The following is a 23,718-nucleotide window of genomic DNA, read 5'->3' as shown; positions in this document are numbered from 1 at the left end:
GTCTTCATTATGAATTGTACCTGTGCTTCCAGTTGTGCAATATCAAAATGTCTGACAAAGGTTTATTAGGGGTCAGACAAATATGTGCCAGAATACTAACAGGAGAGTGAAAAAAAACTTGAGCCCAACACATGCACAGTTCTGAGATTAGGTTTAATCAGGTTACATAAGTGATAAGTGTACAAGTTTAAAGAAGAAGAAGATTTACTTAACCCTTACCTGTTTGGGTCAGGAAGTTCTGTGGTGAACTTTAACTGAAATCAAACTTCACTTTTCTCAAGGTTTTAACGATGGGGCATGCTTGTGTTTTCCGGGCTGTTCAAACAACGACTGTCCTGGTCACCGTATTGTGACTATTTTATATTCACCTTGTTCTGTTGCGTCATAATGACCTTGGACAGCTTTGGCTAGCTGTACCGAATGTAAACTTACCATACGACAGAAGTTTTTCTTATCTTTGTCGATCTGTTTAAGTTTTTCTTCTGTATATTCTGGTCCATAAAAGTATCTTCTTGTCTCCACTGTTTTTTATGCACTTAATTGTTTTCATTATAACTCTATTTTCTTGTTTTAATTCCACAAACCTCTAGCCTGAACAGCTGATCAGTTACAGTCACTGCATTTGGAGAAATTCAGATATTGTACGGTCAAAAAAGGAAAAGGGCTTTCTGACGGCAAGTTGAATTTGTGAAAAATATATTATAAACTTTAGTGGATCAGTTTTTCAGGTTTATAAGTTTATCTTATTTTTCAGTGGCTGAAATACATTGTACTGCAGACTGCTTCAACAGTGGTTCATAGCTTAGCATACATGTCTGTACTCCAGCTGGCTTTTATAAACAGGGGCCATGCTCCCATCAATTGTAGGTATTACACTGTTTGTATTACACTGACTACTGATGAGTACCTCATGCAACCCTACCTAAATCTGAACTATCCCTTTAAGTAGTTTACTCAATTTTAAAGTATTTTCAGCAGAATATACCAAAATAGAATGTAGAAGTACTAACCATGTAGAATGATGTTTTTGAAGAGTATTTTCATTTTATAGTTTGACCCATGTCCTATCTGTGAACATGGAGAAGGCGGAGCCATGAGCCAGGCACAAGGTTTTCTCAACAGCTTTAATGACAATAAAAAAATGATATTATCATTTCCATCTGCAAAGGTTTAAGGAAGTATTAGAAAACAAGCAGTGATGGCTCTGAAAAACGCAGCAGAGAGGAGCTGTGGCAGCCACTAATCTGTCCAATCCACCAATCTCAACTAAGCAGTCTGTGAAGAGGAAAGACTCAGTTTAGCAAAATGCTCACATCATCATGCTTGAAAAGTCAGATTTGTGTTTCTAAATGTTTCATTAGAGCTCATAGTGTATTTGATTTTATGGTACTTAATTACCCGGGCCTCATGACATTCCCGTGCACTCCTCTGTATCTGTGCTTGCTCTGGATGGAAGTAAGATCTTCTTTATAGGTTCCTTCATAAATATCTGACTGACGTTTCATGAAGCTCTCACTTTCCTCCCTGTGGAAGGAAACACCAACACTTTATGTTCCATTGTACATTTCAGTCGGTTACCTAAACACACACTGCAAATATTGCTCCTGTTGAATTTGCACAGATTGAAGTGCACATGATTCCTCTTGTGCTACCCACCCGAGCCGTTTTCCCATGATTGTCTGAAGGAACTTCCTGGCAGAGATTTGGCCCAGGACTTTCCTGTAACTGTTAGTAAAGATGGCGTCAGCGTGGCGTCCTGAGCTACAATCAGAAGGTGGACAATTTACATCAGTTCAGTTATTACTAGAGTACTCTTGAGTAGCAGAGAAATTGAACTGCAGTGCAATGAAGCAACAACGAAAAGACAGGACAGACAGAAGCTGCTATACGATTGTCCAGCGTAAAGGGAAGGTTCATATTTTCTTTAGTTTTATGATTAGAGTTCATTTAAAAGGGGAAATACTAATAAATTAATGTCTCCCTATTGTGACTGCCCTGCCTTGCGCTTGGGTATGTGGAAGATTTTATTATTTTATCAGATTATTATTATTTTATTTTAGATGAATTCCTATGATGCTATACGGGACTTTAAAATCTGAGATTATTTGTGTTTCTTTCCCCCCCCCTTTTTTTTTTTACAAGAATAAGTAAGTATAGGAATAAAAACAATTGCATCACTTGCGATTTATAGGAAATCAGTGTAATTAATTTTATCAATCAAATCAATCAAATTGTATTTGTATAGTGCCAAATCATAACCCAAGTCATCTCAAGACACTTTACAAAAACAGCAGGTCTAGACTGTACTCTTAATGTTTTTTAGAGAGAGACCCAACATGAATCCACCATGATCCACACTTTTAACAGGCAGAAACCTCGAACAGAACCAGACTCATGTTGAACGGCCATCTGCCTCGACTGGATGGGCCGAAAAGTGGGATAGAGGGAGATGCAGGATAGACATACAACAACATATGTTCTTCTTACAACAACAACATATGTCCTTGTTACATGAACAACAACAACAGCGACAACAGATAATACATATGGTTACAATGCCAATAATAATGGTACAAATGTGTAAAATTGAGCAAGATAGTAATGATGATAGGCTGATAATAATAATTGTAGCAATTTGAAGTCAACAGGTCTACTATTAGCATTAGCAACTATAGTAATGATACTATGGGGAAGACTGATAATAATAGTTGTTGTAGTCTTAGTCGAGCAGGTCCACAGCAGCAGGTGGTCTGCAGCAACGAACCCCAGGATTATATATATTGATGTAGGACTGTGAGGGGAGATTAAACACAGGACAACACTCATGAAACTAAATTACAATATTCTTTTTTGCCATTTAAATATTATGGTATACCCAAGATTCCTTAAAATGCTCATGCAATCACTTCTAGCAAACGAATAGAGTTTGCTACTTACTGAGGACACCTGTTTGTTTAATAAAACTCTGAAAAAAACTGATTAGAAATTTGTCAAAAAGAACCTAAATCTGGTGGTGCTTGGCACTTACCCTAACCCTAACCCTAACCCTTTTAAATAATCTCCTATAATGTCAACGGCCTTAGAACTCTTGTATTCCTAAAGGACACTCACTTGATCTAATCTGGACATTAAAAGTCAGGTGAATTGAAACAGCTTTGTTTTCCATTTATCCTATAAATCATCAAGGGGAGGCAGAGCATTTTAATTCAGGCCCTGCTGTTTCTTGTGATAAAGAAGGGTGACATGCTCTAGGGATTGGGAACATTGATGATGTATTGGTCTCCATGGTAAATGTGTTTAATCCCCAAGTGGAAGGGTTGGATTTAATAACAAAAAACAAGTGGTGGATATAATAGCTTCCCAAAGTCAAGGAATAACAACAGTCACAGGAGACTTTAACCTTATTATGAATGCCAATTTGGATTCCCAAGGTACTATAGAACAAAGCTTTGAACCTGCCAATAGCTTACTGAGAAGAACAACACAAGAGTTGGGAATAGTGGATGTTTGGAGAAAGCACCTGACCACCGTCTCAGACCATTCTTTATTATCATTAATAATAGGTATAATAGGGGGAAAAGTAGAATGTCATGGGACTTCATATCTCACTCTTGCAATGGGAAGACTTTACAATAAAGGTGAAACCGTGGATGGAGATGATCTAGACATTAATAATACAGAACCTATAGTAGGAAGGTTTGAATGTTGTTATTCAACAGAAAATCATCTGCATTTAATCCTAGAAAAAAGGGAGACAACCAGCCAGAAACTTAAGCCAGCCAGACAAGGGTCAAGGCAGTTAAGGCTTCACTTTAGGAAGTACAATTGAGGACTTGGGCCTAAAACTTTAATAAAACAAAAACTGATCAGTAGTTTACTAGCTGACTGATAGTTATGAAGTTATGCCTGATATTATAGATTTAGACCAGACAAGATTTATAACAAATAGACAATCATCAGATGTTGTCAGATGTACAATAAACATCATAGAGCAGTTACAGTAAAGCTATGGAGGTAAAGCTTTTGAAAAAGCCTTCAATGAGTCGTCGAGCCATGATCGTTTTTGTGACCTGTAAAAGCTTTGGCGTAAGTTGCGTCTTCATTTCTTGGTTACAGGCTATGTGTGGCATCTCACAAGCTCACAGTTAATAGAATATCAAGTGTCTTTGAGCTTTGAAGAGGCACTAGACAGGGGGATCTTCTCTCGCCTGAATTTTCCTTTTATACATTGAACCACTGGTAGTGATTATCAGAAGAAAAGAGGAAAGAAATGGCTGGTCAAAAGCATTTACCAGCAGTTGTATGCAGACGACAGAATCCTAAACTAGAAAGAATTCCTACAGCTCCAATGAAGAACATCAAAGAATATGGCACCATATCAGGGTATTAATGTGTACAAATCTAGCATGATAAACTTGAAACCAGGATTAAAACCATTAGAATGAATACAATTCCTAGACTGTAATTTCTATTACAAGCACTTCCTTTGATTGTCAGTCCAAGTGCGTTTAGATTTCAGGAATAGTGATATGTATATAAGAAAAGCACTTTGACTCAGTTCTTGTAAATTAAAACACACATCTTGTGAGTGAAGTGTGTTAAGGTCAAGGGTCAAATCTCATCAAATCTGCTACACAACACCTTCAAAAGTGATAAAGCCAAAAACAATTGAGAGGATAAAATAAAATTTTAATTTCAGTTAACTTTCAAATTGATTGAAAAATATACATTTATCTTCTCAGAAGACAACAGCTCATCAGTTCTGTTTGAGAATATGCATGGAAGTTTCAGATGATTGTTCAGCAAGCTTCATTTCAACAATCAACACCAAAATTATACTATTATACATCTATTACATCTTTATCTTTGGGTCATGTCCTGTTAAGAAATGCCAAAGAGGAAAGTCATAACTGAGGTACTTTATTAGATTATTAAGGAGCTCTTGAATGTAACATAAAACTGGCTCCAGAATGTAAGGCCTAGTAAAGAAAAATGGAGGGACTTAATAAAACATGTAAGAGAAATAGAGCAGTTAACATATAAAACCAGAAAGAGACACAAACGGTGGGCCAAACAGTGTTTCATTCCTTTTGTTATATTTATAATTCAATCCTGATTTGTTATTTAACTTGTACTCTAGCCTTATATTTATCAGAATTCACCTATCCCTATGATATATGTAGTTTCACTTTCATCTTGTATGACACTCTTTTTGTGGTAGGACTGATGAGGGAAGTGAGTGATAGAATAGGTAAGAATAAGATCGGGGGGGAAAAAACGATTTAATTGTATGGATGGACTGTGGGACTGGGGCTGCAGTGTGGACGGTTTATAAATATTTAATTCATACTTTATTTTTGACATAAATTGTAATTTTTTGTTTTTCCTTTAACCCTTTTTCTGCCTTTCTTTGTTACATATCTTTTTTTTGTTACCCTTAGGTGTCTTGTAGTTGAAAAACACAGTAATAATATATAAAATATAAATATAGTTAACCTATACACAAGTATGAGTAAAGCCAGAAGAATATATACATTTTATATACAAATGTTTTTTTTCTTTTAATTAAGGTAAACTGATCCTTTAAGGTGTATTTTTGATCAGCCACTCCATATGAACAAACTTACCGTAGCTCTGCTCCCTCCCTGTGAGGACTCATGTCTTCCTCCAGCTGCTCTTCTGGATTCTTTATTGAAGACGTCATCAGAATGGAAGTATCAGTCTGGCCAAACCTGAGAAATATCCCCGTTAACTAAATTACTGTAAATCATTGTATTCAAATTGCTTCACCAATATTATACTGACATTTATACTCATATGTAAATGTATTCACATTTCAATTTGATTTCATCTGTATGCAGAGTCTTGATGTTAGAAGGATTTTAGACAGCAAAAATGTCCTCAATCTTACTTGAAAAGTCTCTTGTAAAATGATGTATTGTGCCGCTTTATTACAGGATGGGGTTGTTAAGGTGCTGTGTAAATGTAACACTGTGATTAATGCAGACATCTTAACCCTGTTTAGCATAACAAGGGCAGAGGGCAAAGCTATGACATGCAAAGCAACCAGGTTCATCAGGTTAAAAACGTCGTACACCATGTGTATCTTTTAGATCAGACACTGAAATCAAGCCAGGGTCTCAAATCAGAGTATGTTCCGTATTTCCTTACAAATGATGATGTATGATGGGAAAACTTTGTTTCACATTTCTCCCTTTGCAGTTTTCTAGCTATTTCAGATGTTCTCTAGAGTAGTATAGTAACATAAATGATTACATGGAGAGGATTTACTGTAGTGTTGTGTGCTAATTTGTCAGATTTCTATTAAAATATACTCAAAGTAATAATCTTCAACCACATTTAGTATTTCTGCTTCTAGACATGGACACCTGAAGAGCTGAGTCAACCAGTCATAAAGTATTTAATTAACTTTAAACAAACACTGTGCTGAATTTTTAAACACTTACACTAAAAACCATTAATCTGTCAGGACTTACCTAATAGATGGGTAAAGTGGCGAGCCTGATAAAGACATGACCAGGCAACAAAACAACAGCAGTGCAGCTTTCTCCATCCTCACAGTCAGTACTGGAGAAGAATGGCCAGCTGGAATAAATAACAGGAGTAAAAATTACATTAGAAAAAACGCTGATACCACAGTTCCCCTCAGCCGGCCTGTCGCTCTGCTGAAGACACTGAAGTTGTAACATGAAGAGATTTATACTAAGATAGAAAACATTAACGTCTGAGTAAAAATGTTTAAAATGACCACAGACGACACAGACATGAAATATTACATTTACACAGGGTATGGAATTACCTGGTTATTTTGTGTGAATTCTGAGTGTCCCCGCAGTTCCTCTTTATTTGGTGCCCTCCACTCTCATCATCTCTCACTGCCAGGAAAGACTGGACAAAAGAAACACTGGAACAGTACTGTTTGTTATCTCTGTGTCCATGGTCAGTTTATACTGAACCTGAAGCTCCAAGTCACTCCCACATAACACATGATCACTCTCTCTCCTTGTGCTGAGCTGTCTACATGCTCTCTCTGTCGGTCTCTCTGTTTTTTTTCCTTTTTGGCCTGACGTACATACAGAAATGCCAACGCATTTTGTACCACGTTGAATGTATGAGATGTAGCGTAAATCGGTCGATTAACTAGTTTCTTGACTGACTAGTCATAGAATGCCTGCACTCTATATTGACGAGAATTTAACTTTAACTTTAATAAAAAGACTTAACCTATCATAGGTATTTAACGGGGCACCACCCTATTTTGAAAAAACAGGGAAACTTATAAATAGTTACATAATTATTGTAATTCAATCTCATAATCTGAAGGTTGCTACACTCTAGAGTTGAATTCGTTTTGCGGTGTACAGAGGCTTAGTACTTCACACATACAAAACACGTAATGCAGATCTTTATAAATGAAGGATTTATTAACCAAACTACTAAATATAGGCCTACATGAGATAAATGAATATGGTGATGAGCATGAAAACGATTAATAACAGGATGAATATGATGAAAGATGGACTGAAAATGAAACCTGTAAAGCAGCACGGTGCAGCAGCTGAGATATTGGGAGGTATCTTTGCTAAAGTTCTACTCTAACCCCTAATACCCTTATTACTACCACATCAACTGCGATATACAGTATAGCAGAGTTAGACCAACTCTGATGAAGGAGAGGGTCAACTGCACTGTTGGTTAGGTGTGTGGAGGTCGTTGGACTAAACATAAAGTAGTTAACCTCATCTATATAACCCCCACATATTCGACACCTCTTGACTCTCAGCTGCCTGTAGACTCCAAACATCGCTGGGATATGATACACAGAATGAGATTAAATAAACAGTTCATGAAAGTAATAGATAATTCAGCAATAAACATGTCATGGTGAACACACATTTATATGTGAATGTATATGTGTGGATATGTGTGTGCATATATATATGTGTTTACAGACCATTAAACCAAATAAAAGAGCCACAGTGATGAATCAACATTTTCTCTGTCCTGAGTTAGCTCTGTTTCACCCCTCCCTTCTCCTCACTGTGTGAGGTAGAGGGGGGAAAGCAGATAAGTGACCCACAAACTCTTTCAATCCCCAGGGATCTGAGGTGTGACTCTTCTCTGTTGTCCACAGTCCATGGATCAAAGAATTTGGTTACTTATCCTCAATACTATTCTAAATGTAAATGTTAACATTTAAACAACGACAATCATTGCAGTTTATTGGAGGTTGTCCCAAGGTTTACATCCTGAGTCTGTGGAATGTTGAAACAAATGGGGGAGAGGGTTCTCTGATTCCTCTGATTCCATTAGTGTCCTCTTGATTAATAGCAGAGCTAGTGGTCTAGCTCTCTTCCTCCTGGGGTCAAATGACCAGGTCAGGCCTGGATCAGGCCACGGAAAAAAATAAGAGACCTCTGCAAAAGTATGTTTTTCCCTGGTTCTTCTATTTATAGGTTCGTGTTCGAGTAGAATTAACTTTTGTTTTATTTAGGTCGTTGATGAGCGGAAAATGATGAGTGGTTAAGAAAACCAAAAGATGCAAAAAATGTGTTTTTCATGCTTTAACTTTGGAAGAGTTCAGAAATCAATACTTGGTCACCTGTTTTTTAATTACAGCTTTAATACATCTTGGCATGCTCTCCACCAGTCTGTCACATTGCTGTTGGGTGACGTTAGTCCATTCTTGGTGAAGCTCGGCTTTGTTCGATGGCTTGTGAGCATCCATCCTCCTCCCTATCAAATTCAGGAGCTTTTCAATGGAATTTGGATTGGGCTGGCCATGACATGTAGATAGAGATGCTGAGTTTAGGTTTAGGTAAATTTGTGTCTGCATCCTCGGCACAAAGTCAAACACGTTCCCGGTGTGTGTTGGCCTCCACCAGGGCTGTCCCGTGTCACCGATGCTGTTTGTGATTTTCATGGACAGGATCTCATGGCCTGCCGGGGGGAGGAGGGTTTCCAGTTTGGGGACCTCAGGATTTCATCTCTGCTTTTTGCAGATGATGTTTTCCTGTTGGCTTCATCAGGCTGGGACCTCCAGCAGGCATTGGGGCGGTTTGCAGCCAAGTGTGACACGGTTGGGATGAGAATCAGCACCTCCAAGTCCGAGGCCATGGTTCTCTGCCAGAAACTGGTGGTTTGCCCCCTCCAGGTGGGGAGTGAGTCTTTTCCTCAAGCGAAGGAGTTCAAGTATCTCGGGGTCTTGTTCACGAGTGAGGGTAAAATGGATCGTGAGATTGACAGGCGGATCGGTGCAGCATCAGCAGTAATGCAGGCGTTGTACCGAACTGTGGTGGTGAAGAGGGAGCTGAGCCTGAAGGCAATGCTTTCGATTTACCAGTCGATCTACGTTCCAATCCTCACCTATGGTCACGAGCTTTCGGTAGTAACCGAAAGAATGAGATCGCGGATACAAGGGGCCGAAATGAGTTTCCTTCAGAGGGTGTCTGGGCTCAGCCTTAGAGATAGGGTCAGGAGCTCGGAGATCCGGGGGGAGCTCGGAGTAGAGCCGCTTCTCCTTCGCGTCGAAAGGAGCCAGTTGAGGTGGTTCGGGCATCTGGTTAGGATGCCTCCTGGGCGCCTCCCTTTGGAGGTTTTCCAGGCACGTCCAACTGGGAAGAGACCCCGGGGCAGACCCAGAGCTCACTGGAGGGATTATATATCCTGTCTGGCCTGGGAACGCCTTGGAATCCCCCAGGAGGAACTGGGAAATGTTGCTGGGGAAAGGGACGCTTGGGTCACCTTGCTGAGCAGGCTGCCACCACGACCCGGCCCCGGATAAGCGGAAGATAATGGATGGATGGATGGATGGATGGTACCATCTCTATTTTACACATCTGTTATGCAAATTGTTCCCTACAACAAAGTGCCTAAAACTATTGCTTGTTAAGGGAACCCAAATATATCGACTATCTTATCTGGAGATCTTCATCTCGAAACATTTTAACAGTAAGAACCTTGGAGGAAAACAAACCAACCAACAAAACAAAAGCACCTCTTAAAGTGTGGATGTCTTGTGTGATGTATGAAATAACCACATTGCTGTCTCATCAGATGTGATATAGTGAACATACCTCTCTCTGACACATTTAAATCAGGACATTAGTCTCTCTCACCGGATGTAAACTGTGCATAAGCCTGCTGTTTGCCACCTATGTCAGGTCTTAGACTGTATAAGAAGTGGAGGTAGCCACTTTGACATCACCTTTGGTATGTGGATTACCAGTTTGAAAACTTGATCTTGGAATTTTAGTTGTTGCCATCTTGGTTCTTTGGAGCCATATTTATTTGAGAGGGTGGATACGCATTACTTTTCCTCTGTTCTTCAGGTCGCTGTGGCAGTGACTTGTCAATCACAGGTAGCCAGGCCCTAAAGCTTACCCTGCTTTATTAACATTTTAATCAAAATAGGACCATAATTAAAAAAAACTATAGATTATTAAACTTATTAGTTAAAATGCTAAAAAAAAACGGTAAAAAAAACCCAACAACAACAACAACAACAACTGAGAAGTTAAGTCATATTCTCATGGAGTGGACCAATTGTGCAATGAGGTTCATCATGATGAGTTAATATTTAAATATTGTTTTTAGTTTTTTAAATCTTCCTTGTAAGGTGACCTTTAGTGTTTTGAAGGGTGCCTATAAATGAAATGTATTATTATTATTATTAGTAATAAATATTGTAACTATAAATTATTTTCCTAATACTAACCAATGATGGTTGGTGCTTGAATATTTTGTGCCAAGTGCATTGTTTACGTTTTGAAAAGGTTTGCAGGTTGGTTTGGATATGGCAACAAACCCAACTTGGTTAGATTTAGGAAAAGACGGTGATTTTTTTTTAACCTTTTTGAAGCGTCCACGTTGTTTCCACATTGTATCTTGTAGCTCGTGAGCACAGCGTAGTTGAAAAAACGACTTCTACGGTAAGGTTAGAAAAGACGTTTTCGCCGACGTGTTTGAGAATTTTTTTACACGGACGGTGAAGTTAGACGTACCGGGGGACATATTTAGCGAACGGACTGTCGGGTTACAAGAGGATACTCTGATATTTACTTCAATCTTTGCTTAGCAGAACACCGCAAGGTATTAAACCAAAAATTTCTTAAACAACGAAATTATTTTTACTTCAGAGTTACATACTTAATTTACCCCCCAAACGTGGCCCTGCTGGTAAAAAATATGCAACAAATTTCCAGTCTGTGTTATGCGTGTGCAACCGAATTTGCGCTAATATGAAACAGATTGGATACACATTCTTACGTATTATCTACCGTAAGGTGGAATTTTACAAAAAAGTATATAAATACCTAGCAAAATCCACATTTTAGACATCTCAACGCCTTTCCGGGGTTTCATAACGTTACTTTGGAATGGGGAGATACCCCTCTTGATGTTAACACATCTTTGGGACCAAACAACATGAGTGGCTGAATGACATTTAGCACATGCACTTAAGCAGCGTAGCACGCACTCTTAACAGTAATTCAGTGGTATAAACAAGGGACAAAATGTTAGATAACGTTTCTAAATAGAGCTAAAAGTAGCTTTACTGGAGTATCTGGTTTCTCAGTTACTGCTTAACCAGACAGGTAGTTACAGGACCTCTGGTCTTGCAGCTATCGCTAACTAATAATGGAGTACCTTAGATCTTTAAAACCCTTGTTTAACGTTACCATTCCCAAACACTGGATACCTATCAGCTGTTTTCAGCCCAGATATTGTTGTAACTTAGCTAACACCAATGTGAATTCAAGAGAGAAGAGGAAAACCGTAGAAGAGTTCAGGTCCCAGCTGTCTTTTGGTCCAAGTTTTCAGGATTTTATCCATGGCGTTCCAGTAAAGAGGATAGCTGCTGCAAATGGACAGTATTCTAATGAACAAAGTTATCTATCAGAGGACTTGGAGTTGGGGAACTCAAGGAAAGGTTGGTTTGCATCACTGAAAACCATCACGTTCTTTTGTATTTTTGGGTGTGCTAATCTGATGTTTTGCCTTAATGTTACAGTGTACTTCGAAACCTATGGATGTCAAATGAATGTAAGCGACACAGAGACAGCCTGTTCCATACTTCAGAGTAAGGGATATCAACGGACGCTTGAATTAAGCGAGGTACAGGAAAGCCATATTGTTATACAATTTCAATATTGTTAATGTCAACAACTAAACCTAAAAAGTCCCTGTGCTTACAGGCAGATGTTGTTCTTCTGGTTACATGCTCCATAAGGTAAGACAACAATAAACGAAAAATGTGACATTCCAAGCATGTGTGTTGTTTTCACATTGTTAAACCCTTAAACTTAAATTGCCATTTTTTGAAGGTTTTAATGAGACCACACAAACTATATCTCCAAAAATCTTCTATTAACAGAGAAAAAGCCGAACAAACAATTTGGAATAGACTACAACAACTAACAGCTATGAAGAAGAGACGGCTAAAGACCCAAACACCAATGAAAATTGGAATTTTAGGTAAGTTGGTTTACTAATATACAATCATTTGAATCTGTTACAGAGGCTACAAAAACATATTAATGGATATATTTGCCCAGGGTGCATGGCAGAGAGGCTAAAGACAGAGCTTTTGGAGAGGGAGAAGCTTGTTGATGTCATTGCCGGACCAGATGCCTACAGGGACCTTCCCCGCCTTTTGACTGTAGCAGACGGAGGTCATCAGGCTAGCAATGTGCTGTTGTCATTAGAAGAAACCTATGCAGACATCATGCCTGTCCACCATGCTCCTCGGGGTTACAGTGCTTTTGTGTGAGTGTGGTAGTTGTCACTGAGCAACTATGGTTTTTGGATGGAAATTATTCATTCTACACACAACCTCATTTTTTCTACAGCAACAATCTGCCTCTGTGTTATAACTTTACATGACTTTGTGCTTTTGTACTACTTCTGTACTTCCAGGTCCATCATGCGGGGTTGTGACAACATGTGTAGTTACTGCATTGTACCCTTCACCAGAGGCAGAGAGAGGAGCCGACCCATCAGATCCATACTTGAGGAAGTTCGTATACTCTCTGACCAGGCAAGTTTTAACCTCAACACAAAAGTAAGTCAGTTAAAAACTTCTTGTTAAGACACTTTTAAAAACAAGTAGACATGCACTGAAACTAACACTAGATAGCTGAGGTCCATGTTTAACATCACTTACTAGTTAAGTTAAAAAATGAATATATATGTTAAGTAATGTGTGTGTGTGTGTGTGTGTTGGTTGGTTGGTTGGTTTTGTTCAGGGTGTGAAGGAGGTGACTTTGCTGGGTCAGAACGTGAACAGCTACAGAGACACGTCTGAAGAACAGTTCTGTGGCTCAGACCTGACCCAGCTCAGCAGGGGCTTTAAGACCATCTACAGAACCAAAAAGGGAGGTCTGCGCTTCTCCGACCTGCTGGACCAAGTGTCACAAGTTGATTCTGACATGAGGATCAGATTCACTTCCCCTCATCCCAAGGATTTTCCTGATGAGGTACATGATGCACTTTACTTGCTTTTAATACCACTAAAAAAAAGCAACTGCTGAATACACTTTCTCAAAAGCTGTAAATCACATCACAACCCAGTGTTGATTTCCAGCTATTACATAAAAATGTAGATGTTTGTCATGTTCGATCACATTTGATAACGAAACCTTTTTAGTTAGTTAACGTTTGAGGTTTTCAGACCTGGTACATATTCTGGTGTTTACAGGTTTTGCATCTGATTGCGGAGCGAGGGAACATTTGTCAGCAGATCCACCTTCCGGCACAGAGTGGGAGCAGCAAGGTCCTAAAAGCAATGCGCCGTGGGTAAGGGACCAACAAGGCTTTTTTAAAAATTAACTGAATCATCCAAGCAATTTAAGAAAGGCTGCTCGTCTTTTATTTTACATTTACTTCTAAAATTCTCTTCAAGTGCAGAATGCCAAAGAGTTTTTTTTCTTCTATTGCTCTTGCAGTTTAGCTTTTTGCTATTCGTGTTCACAGACATGTTCCCCTGATGACCAAACTGGTGTCCGTCGAGATTGCATGTAGAAGCTAGTTAGTTAGCTGGTCTGCAACACTCCAATTTCTGTTGGATTACTTTCTAAATAATGATAACCCATTCTCCAGTGCCTCAATAAATCCAGTATTGTGCAGGATATCAGAGCAAGTCCCGGTCATTTCATTGCACCCATTAGTTTTGGAGGGATGGAAGATAAGTTAAGCTGTAAAAAGTGGGTCAATGATCAGTCCAATCTTCACGATGAAGTTGACCAGATTTATCATGACAACAGACAGTATCTATGTTAAATGGGAGAGGATGTATCAATTATTAAACATGCCTGCAATAATAATACAGGGTTCTTAATAAGTTTCATAAGATACATTGACATTCTATCTTGAGATAGCCTCACTTCAGATTCTGGCTGTGAGACATTTATTATTAAATGGCAAATAAAGGTATATTTACTCAACCGGTTATTGTCATTTAGCCTAACTCATAGTTCAATATGTGTATTGACTCAGAAAAATATGCCCACATTTTCCCATTTTATTTGTGTTTTATGTAGCAAAAAATACCTTTTAAATGCTCGAGTAATGAGTTTATCCTTTATTTTCTTTTTTCCTAATTTACAGCTACACGAGAGAGGCGTACCTTGACCTTGTGAATAACATCAAGAAAATTATCCCTGGTAGGCAATCAGTATTTGTTCCTTCAATTAGCATGGATGGAAAAAGTATGACCATGGCTCAGGAGATAAAGTGGATAAAGATCTGCTGTTTGAGCCCCGGCTACTGCAGTCTGCATGTCAAAGTATGCTTGTGCAAAGATTCTAAAGGCGAAGCCTTGGTGTGAATGTGACTTGAATTAGATCCTGCATGGTCCATTGCAGCCTCTGTCATCAGTGTAATTATGTGTGTGTGTTAATGGGTGAATGTTGACAGGTATTGTAAAGGGCTTTGAGTGGTTGGGAGACCAGAAAGGCTCAAAAGAAATGAAGTCCACAAGAATACTACAATAAATAACAAGTGAAATTAATTAAAATGAGAGCCTTTATGTCCAAAACTGCTCTTTGCAGCCTGCGCATACAACTGATAATGAGTTTGAAATATGCAACCTCTTTTCTTCTTTTCTTTCAACTCAGATAATTAAACCAAAGTAACCAAAAGTAAACAAAGGCAGACAACAATTGCTGTAATCACCTGTTCTTATGTCATTCTGTGTGCCACTGTTGGCCCTCAGTTCAACTTCTCTGCTTACTCAGACATTACTGTAACCGCTCCGCTCTTCCTCTCTGTCCCACTGCGCTCCTAAAACAAAATTAGCATAATTCACATAATAAGCTGAATGACCTCTCTGCCGTAACAACTGTGGCAGAATGTTCAAAACAGCAAAAAGGCGTCAAACTCATTACAGAAGCTAGTCATTCCTCAGTGAAAGAAGTCACTTTTGGAGGATCCACCATGTGTATTTTATCTGGACCCAGCATGTACCTGTTTGTCGTGAAACATTGTGTTTGACTGGATAACTTAACCCGGAGGGTGGTGCAATAAATCAGTGACTGATTTAAGTAAATACAATCAGTATCGTATACTGAGGTACTGTGATGCTAACCTAAACTATATAACCCTTAATTCTGTGCCACCATGGTAAAAGTTCACTGTGACCTCACTAAACACGATTTGGCCTTTACAAAAAAAAAAATTTGGTTGGGCACTGGTTTAGCTCAGTTGGTAGAGCTGGCGCCCCATATACAGAGGCTGCAGTCCTCGACGCACTGATCGAAGGTTCGACTCCCGGTCTGCTGATCAGTTGGTGCATGTCTTCCCCCACTCTCTACTGCCCACATTTCCTGTCTCAGCTCAGCTGTCCTATCAAATAAAGGCAAACGCCTAAAAAAACAATCTTAAAAAAAAAAATTGGTAAAATGACAACATAGTGATGACATTTTGTATCAGAAACGTTCAAAGATCAGCTTTATTGGGACATTATAATATACGCAAAAGACTTTCTGGCCTTTATAGATTGTGATATTTCACATATTTCACATTTGGTCTGATACTGATTTGGTGACAATAACCCTGGATGCTCACCTTGAAACTGAAGTGATGGTAAAGATTGTGCTCTCCTTATTTATTTGCACTGTTCATGAACTGCTTGGCCCATCCTAGTTGTCACCTCTCAGGGCATCGGGCTCTGCCCTCCTGGGTTAGCAGACGCAACCCCAGCTTTTTCTCTGCTTCACCTTACTTGGATTTTTTCATGTGATTTCTGTATTCACTTTGTTAATTATGCAATTTGAAATGTAGCAAAAGTCTTAGCAGAAATCTTACCCAGCCACCAAGCGGATCATATTTCCCCAATATAATATATATATATATCTTGATAAAGCAGTGTGGGGTCTGTGCTTATGACATGTCTGTGTTTCAGAGGTGAGTCTCAGCAGTGACTTCATCTCAGGATTTTGTGAGGAAACAGAGGAAGACCACCAGCAGACCTTGTCTTTGATCAGAGAGGTGGGCTACAATGTGGGATTCCTGTTTGCCTACAGTATGAGAAAGGTGAGCTTTGTTACACCACAGAAATGTTGTGTATTTAAGAATAAAATAATGCTTTTATTTGCTAAAGTGTTCTTTTCGCTAAATATTCTTAAAATATGTCTTTGTAACTCCCCTTGTGGTTTTCTTACCCAGAAAACCCACGCCTTCTATCGGCTACAAGATGACGTGCCAGCAGAGGTGAAGCAGAGGAGGCTTGAGGAGTGTATCAGATTGTTCAGAGAGGAAGCAGCGAGGGTCAATGCTGCTCTCATCGGCAGCACACAGCTTGTCCTGGTGGAGGGAGTGAGTACTGCACACATGTTCATCTTTCACAGGATACGCAGAAAAAGGAAGAATTGTACTAAAATGTGGGGCACAGGTGTATACAATTAGTATACAATTACATGCTAACATGCTAACTAAAATGGCAAGCATTGGAAACATCACACCTACTTAGCATCATAATGTTAGCATGGTAACATTTGCATTAAGGTCATAGCGCTGCTATGCTTTGGTGCTGCCTCACAAAGCTGCTGCTGTGGCTAAAGACTCCTAGTAACACTTAACCTTGCTCTTTGTGAGGGAGAAGAATATTGTGTTCCTACAGAAATACTGAATTTATATTAGGACAAAAGTAGGAGTCCTTTACCACTGTACTGCCTTCCACTAACCTGTTACCTAGCAACACTGCTCATCTCCGGTTAACATTCTTTATGCAGGAAAGTAAAAGATCTGCGAAGGACCTGTGTGGAAGAACTGATGGAAATATGAAAGTGATTTTCCCTAAAGAAGATGTTGCTGTTAAGCCTGCAGAGTCCAACACTGCTCAGGTCAATGTTGGAGACTATGTGCTGGTGAAGGTAGGATGTGGTTCATACAGATATTACATCTTTAAAGAGTCTACATATTTTAATTATGTTTAAAAATCTAGAAGTGGCCTGTGGTATTTGTACATATTTGTTTATGAAAGATTAATTGGTTTATATTTGTATTTTATATTTGTATTTGTATAAGTTGATGACAGAAGAATACATTTCAGTACAGAAAAGTCAAAGATATGTTTGAGGTCATTTAGGAACAGCACATGGTTTTCCAAATACAAAATGTCAGTATGTATCTGCCGCAAATCTTTTATAAACCGACAGGCCAAAACGGAGCCTGAAAACATACTTTCTAAATCACATAAATCATAATGTACTGAGTTTTTCAAAAACTAGATGATGTATTGTCATCAGAATTTGAAAATATCAAAAACATAGAAAAGGTCAGGCTCTTCTTCAAACACATAAGGTCAAACTGCTTTCTCAAGTAAAAAAAAATTCTACACAGTTTTTAGTTTTATGCTTTTTAATAAAATCAAGTTAGACTCGTGATAAACTGTTTCATACACAAGGTGAGAGATTACATCATTAAAAACAGTTTCCTGCCAGACAGAGGTAGGAGGACATTGTAAGTACTAGAAAAGTCATTCATGTTTTGTATTTTGTGCTTTGTGTCTATAATATAGATATTGTCGTCCACCTCTCAGAGCCTGAGGGGGCGAGCCCTGCGTCACAGCTCGCTGTGCGGAACAGTGAAGCACTACCAGACTCTGCCAAGTGATGATGAACATATGGCTTCAGACACAACCATGATTGAAACCTGCCCCTGATTGACTCCACAGGAATAAAACTAGTGCTCTGCCTTCCTCTATTGAATGACTTTGGAGACACAGAGGCTGTTTTACAGGATTGCATTTTTTCTTACAGTCCTACAGTCACACTGGACTGCTGTGATGAGAGTAATTGTCATTTATATAATCACTATGTTTGTACATATCAAACTGCTTTAAATACTGTAAACTATTTGAATGATTGAAGTATTATGGTTGTTTAATACAAACTACTGTGTCAGGTTTGTTTTGTCTGAAGCGGTGGAGCTTGATTGATGTCTTTGCAATTTTTCCTGGGACTCCTCAAGCTGCAGTAAAAATGTTATGAATCAGCACATTTCCAGAATAGCTCTCTGGGCAACAATGTTATAAAGTAAGAAGAAAAAAATTGTGACAATGTCAGCAGCAGAAATTGCTCTGATGTGCTTCGGAAAGACCGTGTTATTACAGAAAAGATTAACAAACAGCAAAGACCCTCCTGTGCCCTGCTGTGACTCGACTGCAGAAGGAAAAGTTTACTGTCCTCATTTATAAACACAAATCCTGGACTACACAGTGAAAGTGAAAGGAAACAAAGGTATTTCTGTTACATAGTTTTCAAACTTGCAAGTAATATTTTTACACGAGTCAGTTATTATTTGAAATGTTTCTGTCATGTGACTGTACTCTAGTACTCTCCATCTTGACATGCCCTGGTGCTGAATCTTGAGAGTATCCAGAAATGTCTCTCAACCTGTGAACTGAACATCCGTTCCAATCAGCATGTAGTCCTAGAAATAAAACAAAGCACAGAAACTGCAGTCAATAACAAATAAGTGAATTCTGTCAATTAACAGCTTATTTAACATGGTCTTGGCCCTCATTAAAATCCCTGTTGTAGAATGAATACAACTTGCTCCAAAACATGCAGTTTGATAGAAAACGTCCCATCTCTGACCTTCAGCACCTGAAGCTGAGTGTTCACAAGCTTCATCTTTCCAAGTGTAGGAAGTGGGTATCCCTTTGCCAGTTTTGCTTTAATGCAAAATACAGAAATTTAGTTCACTTAGTCACATAAACTAATCATAGCAAACATTATATTGATATTAAAAACAAAATTATGTAGTATGTAACACATTTCATGCATTAAATGCACCTCAAAATGACAAACCCTAAACATGGATATTTCTGTCATAATTATGTTTTGCATGGAGGAAATATTGTTACACAATCATATAATAAACAATATGACCATGGGGGGGTTTCCAGAAAAAAAAAAGCATTTAAAGTATAAAGTTTAAAGTATTTACTGAAATGCAAGAACTCACCGTTCAGTTTAGGTATCACTACCAGTTTGAGCACCATTTGGAGGATGTTGTCGAGGGACCTGACCTGCAGGTTAGGTGGTGGGGTCAGTATGTACTATGGGTACAGATGATTCACACTGTGACTCGTGTTTGAATGCTACTCTCACCTGAAACTCTCCAACATAACTGGTCCCCAGGGTCAGATCCATTCTGTGCAAATTAGGCAGAATTATTCAGTGACGTTCATCTTAACAAGGACCTTTTGACCCCATTTTGCTCTTCTGAGAGCCAGTGCTGATTTTCTTTTAGTAACTCACTTGTTTAGGGTGACAGCTCCAGCCAGCCTCATTCCACTGACAAACAATTGGGCGCTGACACTTGTATCCTGTAAAAACAATATAATGAGAATTTTTTATTGTTTTTTCTAAAACACAAAAACAACTTATTACCATGTGAGCTGTGTCACCGACCAAGTTTAGGACAAAGAGAGGGGAAAGTGTGGCGTTGGGTTGGATAGCGTAGGTCGTTACTGTGGCAGTGGCCTGAACTGTGGCATTGTTGGGTTCAAAAGTGATGACAGGATTTTTCACGGTCTTCACCAGCAGTTTCATCATCAGACCTGGGAAACATTTGGCAATCTGAAAATGTAGCGATATAGCCGATAAACTGACAGTAGAGATGACGACTCTCATAAAATTGGTTGAAATGTGTTTTCACCTGAGGGATGAAGGCTCCAAATGTTCTGGTGTTGAGTCGGATGGGAGAGCTTTTTGGGATCTGATGCAACATAGACAGAGAGGTTGTTGATCAGTTTAAAATCCTAAATGTAGATTGAATAGAGTATCAAGAGGAGACTGCTCACCATGTCATCAGTGATGTACAGGCTGAGGACTCCAGCTTTGTAGTAGACGAAAGCTGCAGAGTTGGCAGTGAAGGTTGACATGCCAATGGACAACATGTCATTGACCTGCGGCGGCAGGGAAAATGCTGAGGGGGAGAATGGAGGCTCCTGATGCTGCCCGATGTTGTAAAATTCACCCTGAATGACAAAGAAACAATAGAAACAAAAAAAAGTTTTGGACATGACTGTCCACTCCTTGCCAACTCAGACTTCAGTATGCAATACAATGTTTACCTTCAAGCTCAAGTCAAGAGAAGATGTTGAAACTGTGGGCGATGACACCATGGAGTATTCAATCTCTGCATACTGGTCCACCTTGGCTAAAACTGCAGGAAGGTAAAACGGCTGTCATATATTCAACATAAATTAAAAATCCAAATATCTGAAATGAAGAGAATGTTTTACCATTGAGAGTTTTCAACCTAGGATTCAAATCAGACACTGCATCAGCCACCAGAGGGCACATCTGCAACAATAAAGAAGACATAGTACCTCAGAATCAGACTGTCCACAGTAAAAAACAAAAGGCAAATAATCTCTTTCAAAAGGATTTTAAATTAAAGATTACCACTGTTTTGAAATTGGTATAACCTTCTTTCATGTTAATAACAAAATATAAATGGCTTTTTGATTATTATTTGATTCACATTTTTCAGATTGCAGTTTCTTTGCCTTTTCTGTTACAGCATCCCCTCATATGAGTTATATTTTCTAAGTTGCTGTATCCACAAACTATCCTAAGACAAAAAGTTGCTCCTAAAATGCATAGTTTAGAAGAAAATTTGTGTGAAAATGTGTAGGTCAGACAACATTTAAGAATCTGCCAAATCTTTGGTTTGACAGTAATTCATAATGCTGGCATGTCCCACAGTCTGAGCGGATCCATTAACACCAGAGGTGATTGTTTGCACAACTCTTCACTACTATGAGACTGGAAAATGCAGTTTGCAGTTATACTTAGAATATCTTTACTCCCTGGAAGAATTATTGATCAATCCAAAAATGTGCTCTTCAGCCCCAGTGGTGGAAAATATATTAACTGAAGTACAGTTTGGAGGCACTTAGTTTAATTGTTGACTATATCACATTTACCTGACAGCTACAGTAAACTTAATTTACAAGATAACATAAATACCACATAATAAGCTTATTGTTAGAAATTAAACTGGTGGTATCCAATCCTTTGGGATTGTTGACCCTAATAAGAAAATCTGGTCTAGCTGGGGCCTCTTGTCACATTTCTGATGTCTTTGAGTTTTTAGCAGTTCCACCAAAAGACATTTATATCCTCCAAACCTTTCAGATAACAAAAAAATATTAGAGAAAAGTGCAAAAGTAGTAGTATGAAAACAAATACAGCAGTTTAACTTGCAATGGAGGTTTTTTTTCTTCAACATTTCAATTGTATTTAACTAAAATAAAATATCTAAATACTTCTTCTATGGCTGCTTTCAGTTTTGGAACCTGTTCCTGTTCCTGTTTTGGAACATTTACTTTTATTTAGGCTGATTCCTTGTGGTACAATAATATACTATGTGAATACAACCTTTAAGAGAACATTCGGTCAAAAATAACAGTGAGCTTAAGGCTGGTTTGCCCTCACCTGTTTCTGCAGTGCATTTCGCAAACCCTTATCAACAAAGTTTTTGAAGAGATTGTACAGCCAGCTGAAACAAAAAAACCACAGGATTCAGGGAAGTATGAAGCGTATCAAACACGTCAAGACACACTGAAAATCCACATTCTGTTCCCTCATAGGGGTTCATACATAGAGCAGGGCAGGGTTTTTACCTGGCTCCACCGTGGAATTTGATGCTCGCACTGCTGACCGTTGCTGCACAGTTGATACTACTGACAGTAGGTCGGCCTGTCTCATCACTCTTAATGGCAATACTTGTAGTGATAGTAAGTCCTTTCACATTCAGATCAAAGGAGCCGTGGTCCTTCCTTTGAGGGAGAGGAGTCATTGCTAAAGCATAATGATCACAAAACAGATTTAACTGTACGGTGCAAGGAAGTAATCTTTACTCACACAAATCGGAGGTACTTGACCCTCCAGTTTCCATTCATGCTGATGAAGGCGTTACCAATGGCCAGTCTGACACCAGTCCCAGGCACCAGATCCACCTCAGACTGTGGTAATCCCACATCCAATATCTTCATACTGTAAGATACAATATGCTTCTTTGAAAAGGTCATAGAGAAAAATAAAACTTTAAGTTTCCCTGTGTCCAACAGAAATAACAATAGGGTAAATGGTCGCCTTACTCTGACAGGCTGTAGTGGACCTTGCCAATTGGAGACACGTTCTCTGTCCCTGAAATATCTGGGACTTTGATGGTTTTGAGTTTTTGCTGGATTGAAGCCATCCCCAGTTGTCTGCCTAGCAAAATGTAAGAGAACTTGATTAGGAAATTCTGGAGTGATCAGTGCTTTTCTACTGTAACACAAACCTGCATTTAAAACTTACCATATTCAAGTCCTTTTTCTGTCAGTTTGACCTTTACACCGGGACTGATGCTAAAACTCGATGGGATTAAAGCCAGCAGAGCCAGGCAGCAGCACAGAAACATCCTGGCTGTTGGGAGATATAAAGGAGAAGATAGTTCAGCAAATGCTTCTGACTTTATTAACATGATGCTATAAACCAGAAGTTCTGCTTTTATGTGCTTCATAAACCTTGAGTTGCAATGTCTGGGTAGCAATATAAAAATGCTTCCTTTTTTAGAGAGGTGTTTCTCCTTTTTATGTCAATGTACTCTTAGTAGATGGAAGCTGTGAGGAACTTTGATTTAGTAAGGATCTTGGACAAAGTGTTACCTAAGCCTTAATCTCTTTGCTGGTCATGTCCTGTATTCTCTGTAACAAAGAAAATCCTCCTGCTGTCTTTTAAAAGTCAAACCTATCACCCACTATAAATCGTTTTTGCCGGAAACAGACAGGTGGCCGTGATTACAGGCTTTAAATATAATTATGTTGAAATAATCAATCTCGTCGCTGATGGTCTCGTTTGCTTTTGCAGATAGAGGCAGCAGTATTAACTAAGTCTGTGTCCTAGCCAGCTTAAGCTCCTCACAGGAGCCTTTTTTTAATTTTTTTAATTTTTAAGTATCATGTTTTTGGCCTTTGCCTTCATTTGAAAGGACAGCAGATAGGTTCGGAAATATGGGAAGAGAGAGTGGGGATTACAGGTACCAAAGGGCAGAAGGTCAGAGTCGAAGCCGGGCCTCCTGCGTCGAGCCTCGTGGGATGCACTTGTACTACAGAAATATGGTCTCTATGACTCATATACATCTATGCTTATAGACACACATGTGCTAACCAAACACTATTTTGTGTGAAGAATC

At 38.9% G+C, this 23,718-nt stretch overlaps 3 protein-coding genes across 4 annotated transcripts; 1 reads left to right on the top strand and 2 right to left on the bottom strand.

The window, feature by feature from the left end:
• Positions 1 to 1,110: 1,110 nt before the first annotated feature.
• ghrh (growth hormone releasing hormone) lies at positions 1,111 to 6,893 on the bottom strand. Of its 2 annotated transcripts, none has more exons than XM_069678910.1 (6): positions 6,821 to 6,893; positions 6,498 to 6,606; positions 5,628 to 5,732; positions 1,657 to 1,761; positions 1,399 to 1,524; positions 1,111 to 1,275 (listed from the first exon to the last, which is right to left on the bottom strand). In XM_069678910.1, exons 2-6 carry the CDS (start codon positions 6,572 to 6,574, stop codon positions 1,263 to 1,265), a joined length of 426 nt encoding a protein of 141 aa, XP_069535011.1. In that variant the 5' UTR covers positions 6,575 to 6,606; positions 6,821 to 6,893; the 3' UTR covers positions 1,111 to 1,262. The 2 variants fall into 2 exon arrangements, with proteins under 2 accessions (XP_069535011.1, XP_069535012.1); XM_069678911.1 differs by having other exon boundaries at positions 1,657 to 1,725.
• A 4,555-nt stretch (positions 6,894 to 11,448) lies between these two features.
• Positions 11,449 to 19,035, top strand: cdk5rap1 (CDK5 regulatory subunit associated protein 1). The gene is made up of 13 exons (XM_069677763.1): positions 11,449 to 11,953; positions 12,035 to 12,138; positions 12,219 to 12,253; positions 12,398 to 12,498; positions 12,579 to 12,789; positions 12,940 to 13,060; positions 13,269 to 13,499; positions 13,721 to 13,818; positions 14,629 to 14,684; positions 16,424 to 16,554; positions 16,687 to 16,836; positions 17,253 to 17,393; positions 18,041 to 19,035. Exons 1-13 carry the CDS (start codon positions 11,662 to 11,664, stop codon positions 18,182 to 18,184), a joined length of 1,815 nt encoding a protein of 604 aa, XP_069533864.1. The 5' UTR covers positions 11,449 to 11,661; the 3' UTR covers positions 18,185 to 19,035.
• On the bottom strand, positions 18,812 to 22,944 carry LOC138605483 (bactericidal permeability-increasing protein-like). Its single transcript, XM_069677764.1, has 15 exons — positions 22,842 to 22,944; positions 22,640 to 22,754; positions 22,404 to 22,535; positions 22,163 to 22,318; positions 21,975 to 22,038; positions 20,777 to 20,837; positions 20,606 to 20,697; positions 20,333 to 20,509; positions 20,188 to 20,247; positions 19,941 to 20,108; positions 19,788 to 19,855; positions 19,638 to 19,680; positions 19,492 to 19,555; positions 19,122 to 19,198; positions 18,812 to 18,954 (listed from the first exon to the last, which is right to left on the bottom strand). Exons 1-15 carry the CDS (start codon positions 22,942 to 22,944, stop codon positions 18,913 to 18,915), a joined length of 1,422 nt encoding a protein of 473 aa, XP_069533865.1. The 3' UTR covers positions 18,812 to 18,912.
• Between the last annotated feature and the right edge of the window lie 774 nt (positions 22,945 to 23,718).

The sequence above is a fragment of the Semicossyphus pulcher genome, unplaced genomic scaffold (assembly GCF_022749685.1).
Source record: "Semicossyphus pulcher isolate SPU_LCO1_2020_fin unplaced genomic scaffold, fSemPul1.0.p SCAF_3, whole genome shotgun sequence".
Lineage (NCBI taxonomy): Eukaryota > Metazoa > Chordata > Actinopteri > Labriformes > Labridae > Semicossyphus > Semicossyphus pulcher.
This window is presented reverse-complemented; position numbering and strand designations above follow the sequence as displayed.